This window comes from Rhipicephalus microplus, chromosome 9 (assembly GCF_043290135.1).
Source record: "Rhipicephalus microplus isolate Deutch F79 chromosome 9, USDA_Rmic, whole genome shotgun sequence".
NCBI classification, from domain to species: Eukaryota; Metazoa; Arthropoda; class Arachnida; order Ixodida; family Ixodidae; genus Rhipicephalus; species Rhipicephalus microplus.
This window is the reverse complement of record NC_134708.1, coordinates 71691151-71700002: the sequence shown is the minus strand read 5'-3', so window position 1 is coordinate 71700002 and position 8852 is coordinate 71691151. Positions and strand designations below refer to the sequence as shown.

Here is an 8852-nt window from a genome sequence, read left to right as displayed (position 1 = left end):
GCGTTGACCTTTGCATATTTATGCAAAGAATCATTTGAGATGTAGCCGGCTGGGCGCTCTGGACAAGTGCGATGCTGTATGTACGTGCTGTAGTCTTGCCACTTACTTCATGTTGAAGTGGCACACTGCATGAAAATGGTGTTGCCTCCTGGAGCAGCTGTAGGCCCCTATGTCCTTAGCATTGTGTAATGTACCTCCAGATAGAATCCCAACGGAGTTAGTTGCTAGTGCTGCTTCGTATATAACATCACGATTTGTTCCCTGTTTCGTATAACATTCCATGTTGTTGCTATCGCATTCACTGATTCGCTCTTGTGGCAAAACTGACTTTTTTTGTTGGTGATGTACTCGTCAAGTTGAGATTTCAAGATGTTAATTCCAAATTCATAGGCCTGCGCATAGTGTGGGGTCAGGCACGACGGGCAACTGGCCCCGCCAAGTATCTCAGAGAAGGGGGTGCAAAATCTACCCCATACATGCATAGAGTTTCCCATGAGTACACTACAGGGAACTCTGGCACTAGTGTCTATGGGAGCTGCATTGCACAGGGCTTCAGTCAGCATGGGATGAGTAGTACACGTATTTGTCTAGTATTGGTTCTTTCGGCTCTGTTTGGCTCTGTGCGGCCTGAAGCCGCTTTTTAAGAGTGCTTGCATAGCATCAGTTGTGCGAAAAAAAAAAAAAAGGAGCAGACTCAACACGAAGTGTATAACAAGACTAAACTCTTTATTGTTCAATTCAACAGTGCACTTGGATACTGATCTTGCAAATTTTGACGAGTCACTGTAGGCACTAAAAAATATGTTTTTCATGAGCTCAGCCCTGCCAATTCCTTAGAGCTGCAGGCACCGAGACAAAGGGCTTCAGATACAGTAAGAGCGTCACTTTGAACAGCTAGTTCTAGACAATATTTTACACTTCGTTGTACAAAATTATACAGAGTAAGGGCCAGTTACCAGGTGCACAGTCAAAGAAAAAAAAAAGATTTGGAGAGAGACATGCATGAATGAGCCTTGTAACACTTGTTACAACAGGTGTTTAGTTATATTGTATAGTAATGCTTAAGTGCACAGTATAATAACAAGCAGCGTGATCACACTGTGTCTAGTGACAGGAGAAAACTCTTAATTTTTATGGGCTATGCATTGTTCCATGCTGACATATTAACATGAAGGCAGCGTTCGTCGACACGTGGGAACAAACATTATGATCGGTCTTCATCATACATGTCATGTCGCGAGTGGCTTCGTTATGCATGTACCTTTTTTTGTGTTGTTTGCACAACGTGTGTCTCCTCATTGTGCTTGCTTTACGGAAACAAATTTTTGCCTTCGAGTAAAACAGTATTCTCTTTGCTCATTGATGCTTGATGAGTTAAAGAGGTGGGTCTGTGATTACAGTGCAGTTTAACTGGCCAGTTGCGCAAGCAACTATACAATGATGATGTTAACCGGGGTTGTTTAGCACGTGTGTCATTTTTAGCGTAAGTAAAAAACAACCCCCTGGTTAGCCTTGTCTGTGCCTTATTGTGGGCTATATATTGTATCACACGTATGCTCCTAATGCAGACACTGCGCTGGCCTAGAAGGCATGAGCCCACGAAAAAGCCCCACAATAGAGTGTCAGCGTCCGCATAAGTAATAAATGCTCTTTTCTTCACTTGCTGTGCTTAATTGTTATAGTACATACTTTAGAGCATAGTTTAATTATTCACACATTTATAGTAATTAAACCCTTCCCAGTAAAACATGATTCTGACCAGTTACGCCTTTCCCAGTAAAAGATCAATGCGTAGAATAACATAAGAATTCCCATAGTTCATCAAGGTCTTGTGCAAAAGTTTACAGAATATAGACTATAGCAAAAATCCTCTGCAGTAACGTCACCCATGAAAAAATTAACCATGTTACATGTCTAGCATTTTTGAGAATCACCCATCCAGCCTTTTGAAGACTAGAACTGATGTGAAAAAAAAAAAAAAAACTATGACGAAGAGGTGAACCCACTGCTTTAGGATGTGTTAGTGCAGGCACACAGATGTCGAACTTGTTTTACAAAACAAAAACTTGACTTTTATTATATAAATTAGTAGGACATATTCAAACAAATGTGCTGTGACTAAACAATAATTTCAATCATGTTTTTTTAGTTAACTATATCGGCATGCTCATTTCTGCACTCCTTGCTCCAAGGCATTGATGGTTCGCACACCCAATTCAATGCTCACCGCCCAATACCCTTCTCTTTAGAAAATTTTCCACATCTGTGTGTTTCTTCATGCTTGACAGAAAAGAAGCATGAAAGAGGCAAAATGCAATTAAAATTTCTATTAGCATTTTCCATCTGATACATCCTAAAAGAATCACAGTTTGTCAAGGTACGTTCTTTGCTGTATGCTGGACGTAAACGTTGAAATGGATGAATCTGCAGATTATTCCCGTGTAGTATGGAGAATATTGTACTTTATAAGCTCAGTAGTTCTCTCTTCTGAACTCTTCCAGTGTTTGTTCAGTGAAAAACTGGCTAATGGATAAATGCTAGTGAAGGTCAGACTTTTTCTCCATAATTTTCTTGCGCAGCAGTATACAAATGGTAATGTGACCTAGTTGGCTGTAGCTTGTGAATGGTACGCAGTGTCAACAGTGCATAGCTGACCTTTCACATGCTTTCATCATTTTTGCAAGCCGATTTTGCACCGTTCATGCCACCGTCATGTCCAGTAGTCATGTGCGGTTTCAATCGTTGGAACTGTCACCGGTACACTGCGTGGCACCACTGGTATGCTTATTGGTAAAGCCAGCAGCATCATCACGTGGCGTCATGCGTCAAGTTTTCGAGACTACCCGGCAAGCTGGTCTTTCTTTCATTTTCAACGGAAGTAACCAAAAATCAACACTGTTCCAACAAGTCAAAGCCGAAACAAAGTTTTTAGGAAAGCCACCCAAGGAATTTGGAGCTATATCACTCCATATTTTGTATGCCCTTCTCATTTTACTTCTGTTGACCTTGTTAATTGGCTTCAGTTGGCTACATTATATGGATCATCAATTTTATTCCTCAGAGTTATTATTTAGCGCACCCTCTGTAAAAGTCATCTTTCTGCATTTTGATTAGATGTCATAGGAACGCCGCATAATAATGGGCTGATGATCTTAGCCGCTGCTGCTTTGTACAGATTGTGCCATGGGTAGTGTGCCTCACGCTGCCAGTACTGTAGTCGCTCTAGTGTTCCTCATGCTGCATCTTGTTCCAACTAATGACTTGTCTGAAACCTAGTGCAATTCTCTATGATGTGCCAGTGGGAAAATGCAAAAAACAATTGCCAAGGCACAGTTTCTGGTTAAATCTTTGCTCGGGTGTTTCCACCACGGGGAGGATATTTGACTTGTTCTTGGAACAGAAGAAGCAAAGGACAATGAGAGGAAGATTCTATAGCGAAGAAAAAAACACAACAAATACTGACAAAACCATCATCACCTTATCGCACGTGAGTACAAAAAAGCTGAACTTGGTGCAATACAATAAGAAAATGAAAGCAGTACTTAAAGAAACCTGAGACAGCACTCACGCTCAGAATTCTGCAAGAATTCTGATACTGCGAGAACTTGTCATCGCAAGGAAAACCACAGGCTTCAAAAGTGCTTTCTAAGTGGGGGAGAGGTAGGGTGAGGGGCTAGAAGCACTTGCAGATGTGAAAGATTCGGTCGGCTTCCCCGTAATGCGGTAATTTGCATCTTGTCAATTGCCCATTAACAGTACTCTAAGGCTAAGAACAGCAATGCAATGTGCCACATAAGATTTAAATTATAGCTCAGCCAAAAGGAGAACGCTTCTGCACCGGGTTTGGATAACTCCAACAACGATTCAGATATGAAAAACGGGCCCTGATGGGAACGTGATCTCGGGGATCAGGGCATTTGTGGCCACGAAGAATCGGTGCACATTCATGGCTTATAAATGACTGATCTATTGGTTACGGGTTAGCGGTAAGAGTCACTGTATGGATTGGTACGAATATTGGGTTTGTCCCGTGTAAGGATAACAGAAGCCGGGGGTAGTCGAAACAAGAAGGGGGCGTAAGAGGGGATGGGGGGAGGTTCCCAACCCAATCTTCCACTTCTGAAGCCCTGACAAAAAAAAAATATGTTCATAAACATTAGCACTTCTCTGTCGCAAAAACTTCCGACTTTTCTTTTGCATTTCTAAATGCAAAGTGATACGCTTTGCATATTAGTGCCCCAGAAAAACAAAAAATTAAGGCGTTGGAAAGAACGTCCAGTAAGGCTAGTTGACGTAGGTATGCACTTGTGTCACCTTACTTGTCCTCTGCTTTTTCATAAAGTCGTGCTTAGGACAAATTTTTAACCGAGATGGGCGCCTTGTGATGCGTCAATTAGCACCGCCATACAAATGCTTGTGAAAGCACACAAATGCAGTGAGCTCTCGTTTGACTTGTGCTTGATTAACTAGCCTAAAAAGTGAAGAAAACGTTTCTATTAAGTGCAACGCATCCCTTTTCAAAGACTCTTCACAGGAACACACTGCCCCAGATGTCAGCACACAGTTCGCTTGTAATTGCGTTTGTTTGGTGATATGTTAACGCACGGACTTTCCTGCAGATTAGGCATAGCGATATTGAGAGACTTGTTCAAGTGACTTTCAATAAAATGGTCTTTCAGTAAGTAGAGGGAAATTGGAATTCCTTTAATTAAAGTGATCTCTAAAGAAATGTTGTTACCGATACTGATCTGAAGCATTGTATAAAAGCCAGATTGGGATCTTAGAAGCAGCTTGAAGTTCACATAAAGAAAACAAAGTTACACGCTAAAAAAATAGAAAAAATAAAAGCTCGAGCAGGGTGAAATAGCACTTATGAACTGACTTAGAATTGTTGTAATGACAAAATATACACTAAATATTACTTAATATTGAGAAGAAATTGTGTACTTCATGTGAAGGAGCCTTGAACATATATTTAATATTTAGAAAAAATTGCGTTTTTCATGTGAAGGAGCCTTGAACATATTAGAAACAGTGGCTTGTACTGGTTAGCACTGCCTAACGCTGGTGAACTATTGGCTAATGTTGGTTATTCATTGTTATAGCAATACCAATAAATAAGTCGCATTTGGTATTTTGCCCTCTGCTTCACTCCATTGAATGTTTTGCATGTTACAACTTGTTATCTTAAGAAAAATGTGCAAATTTTTTTTATATTTAAATGAAATCGTTCATGTGTGATGTTTTGCAGCACTTTCTCATAGTGCTTAAATTAAACTGCAAGACATCCGCTGTTCCATCTTTGCTGCTGTCAGAGGGTATGTTGCTCACGTAATAATTATGTACGTTACATTCCACAGCTGACATTTAAAACCAATATGTCTTGCATCTTTAATTTTAAAAAGTTTGCAAGCCATGAGGGCAATTGTGCCTTCACAGGCAACTTGAACCGAGTCACTTGAACTGAGAACAAAGATTGCTATGTTAACGACTTCTGTGAGTACTCGACATTCATACTCTCCATGCTAAAGCACGTTATCTTGAATGTGTCATAAGCGCAGTTCCAAGTTTCAATAAAATTGTAAAGGAACCTGCATTTGACATGGCATGGCAGCACATACGTAGGGTTGAACATGTTGAACATTATTCAAACAATGAAACACTTTGAAGCTGTGAGCTGCGGGAAAAAAAATAATGGAGAGCAGTAAAGCGTCATTTCCATGGCATGAAGGTCATCCTGACATTGCAAAAATGAGTTTACACAGATGAGACTTCTTGAGAGGGACAGCGTACAAGTGATGCATACTGCATAAACATTATGTGAGCACCGCTTACTCTGTTTTGCTTTGCGGTTACACTTTAAACGAACAACATCACATTAGACACCGGTTAGTACATTCGTAGAAACTCCTTCTCATGTAGTGAGGCACGAGAAAATTTCGTAACTGTATGTAACATGTCATACATCTCTGTACTTGGAAAAAAAAATGCTTTATGACATCGAATGTCACCAAATTGACTAAAGAGATACAAATGCAAAAATGCAAAATCTCAAGTGTGTGAATGCTGTCATTCTGTTACGCTATCAGCAACAGCAGCAGAACATGTATCGTTACAGCAACGTGTACACCGGATATGCACTCGAATTATGCTTGCTCACAAGCACGAGAAGCCAACAACTTTCTTGCAGCCAGACAAATACATGAATCTGCAGTAATGATTTACAGACACTGACCATGTCAAACAAACCGTTTCGTTTGGGAATCGTGAATGCACTTGGATGAAACATGGACAAGTCACCATAACAAAATTACACGCATACATGTCACTGCAGCAACAAATGGTGAACATTGTATAAGGTTCGTAAGCTAATAAATCAATGAAATTGAGTGAATGCTTACTATAGTGTTAACCGAGTTTCTTAACAAGTTGTGTACCTTTTTTATATATATGTTTTTTTGTTTGCAAAAACAACAATATGTGAAAAATGTGGCCATTAAAAATTAAGTTACGGGCCAAAGTGAGAAAATCGTGGCACCTAAAAACGCTGAATGCTAGTTACATTCTATTTAGCTGCTTTGTTAGTCACCTCACCGGGGCAGAGCAGTTCACCGGTCACTGATTACTTGATGATCGTTATCACAACAAAATCATGGAGATACTCTCCGAGATAAGACAACATATTCACACAGGGTGTGGTGTAGCAGGCAAAAATCAATAGCAGAGAGAGCTTGGTGTGGAAGTCTACCTTGACAGATGTTGTGTAAATGCTCTGAACGAACTGGCAAAAGCATGACCAGCTTCTTTCGAGCGAATAGGTCTCAGATATTCGTAAAAATGGAAATAATTCTACTCATGTAGGTGTGCACCACAAATGCTCCGCGCGTAGGATGACGTAAAACTCTAACTGCTTGGGAACGTGCTAAGCTGCATATTTTCAAGCAAGGGCCTTTAGCTTTAGGACGGTGCAGGAAAATACTTAATACTGCAAAATGATTTCTTTTCGATAAGCAGCATTTGAAATAAGGCTAGGCAAATCGCTGTTCTTTCTGACATTTTTTTTAGTGCAACATGCAGAGTCGACAAATATAAAAGGTTTTTCTGCCATTTTTGTTTCACCACCAGAAACAGCGAAAATTAACAAACGCACAACAGCAGTAACAACAACTCATTTTAAAAACACACCCTTGATTGGATGCAGCAGCGAGTGTCTGCTATCCCATAAGGCACAGGTTAATCGCCTTGTTTCATTGTCATTCCTTTTACAACCCTCAAAAGTATGTGCCTATCGAAAAGAGTTGGACGATTTCCCTCAGAAACGACACTTCAAAAGTTACTCTGCAGTAGACATTTGTACATGCCATACACTCACACATACACACACAAATCAAAATGCAGCAGCCGATTGCAAGGCTGCTGTGGATGTCTTCATAAGACGAAGCCTCCGAGCCTTCAACGTGATTGCTTACACCAGGAGAGAAAAAAAAAGAGGAGCGGCTTTTGAAGAAGGCTTTTTGTCTAGCTGATTACAATCAACCGCTTTTTGGGCGTGAGTGGTGTCGCCGTCGCATGCGCAGCCAGACGTGGCAAGCCTGTTTTCTTTCTCGTTGTTGCCGGTTGTCGATGGGCTCACGATGGGGCGCCGGTAATCAGGACGTGCCGAGAGACCAAGCGTTTAAGATGCAGCAAGCACTGCTCCAGCACATCTTATCACTGTCGTCAGGGTAGCGCACGAGACGTTCGGTTAGGAGGTGCCGCGTGCAACAGTCGCGACTCTCCATGTTTGAGGGTGAAGAATTCGCGGGGCGATATGCCGTGTCGATCGAGACTTTCTCGTAGTTTCACTGGGGGGTCGAGGTAGTACTGCAAAAGAAACAAGAAATGGTACGTGGGAGCTGTACTGCATTAGTAGTTCAACCCTAGCATCTCAGTAAAAAAAGTGTGTCCACAACCGACTGCACACAGTAGGTTTCATGGTGAGAGTAACGTACAGCAGATTTCAGGTTTACTGAATCTAAAGACGATCCCACACTAGTTTGATATACACTGAAACATCGATGTAACAAACCCGGATATAACGAAATATCGGTTATAACAAAGTAAATTAAAAATAGTCTTGCAGTATAGTGTTAGGAACATACCATTATAACAAATTTTCGAATATAACAATCTTATTTTCGTGTAAGATGCAGTTTTGTTATAATGAATTTCGGGTGTATAGTCAATCTGACAAGAAGTACAAGTAAGTTGTATATATTTTTGATAATTATTTTTCAGCATTGTAGGAAAGGGTTTGATCATTGAAAGGCTTAAATTACTTGCAATGCCTAATTACAATAAAGGCGCCATAGCTGCTATTTCTATGTGCAGCGGCACTGCAACTATTGCAATTTGACTTTAAAAAACCATTTGCTGTTTAGACTGCCTTGTTTTTTTGTTTCTTTTGTTTTTTTCTACTAAACTACAAGTATACTCGCTTTGAAACACGGTTTCTGACAAACATCACTTAACGCTGTAAATGTGGAGATTTTCCCTGGATTCAGGAGCACCGTAATATTTCAATGCTTGCACACTGAAAACTGTTCCTGGTCTACAGTAAAATATTTACAAAATTTTCTTGTGCTGCTTGTAAGCATTCTGTCTGTACAACACTACACTTTGTACAGCAAAACTCGACTCTATTCAACTCTGATAAATTGTGTTCGATGCTTTAACATCAATGCATAGGAAAGTACGTAGCTGCATTGAACAAAAATTGCCGGAACACTTGATGCATTGAATATTGTACAGCGCAAAACACCGCAAGAAGACAGCTTTACCTCACATAAAGGGGACTTTTGCACATGTAAGGT

General features: G+C 40.5%; 1 protein-coding gene across 8 annotated transcripts in view; it reads right to left on the bottom strand.

Annotated features, from left to right (window-relative positions):
* Window positions 1-709: 709 nt before the first annotated feature.
* The window catches only part of LOC119163260 (N-acyl-phosphatidylethanolamine-hydrolyzing phospholipase D), a 92816-nt gene continuing 84673 nt past the window's right edge, over window positions 710-8852 (bottom strand). For all 8 annotated transcript variants that reach the window (XM_075873798.1, XM_075873796.1, XM_037415218.2 and 5 more), the window contains one exon: window positions 710-7863. In XM_075873798.1, coding sequence (XP_075729913.1) covers window positions 7720-7863 — 144 coding nt within the window. In that variant the 3' untranslated portion in view covers window positions 710-7719. The remainder of the gene's footprint in view (window positions 7864-8852) is intronic.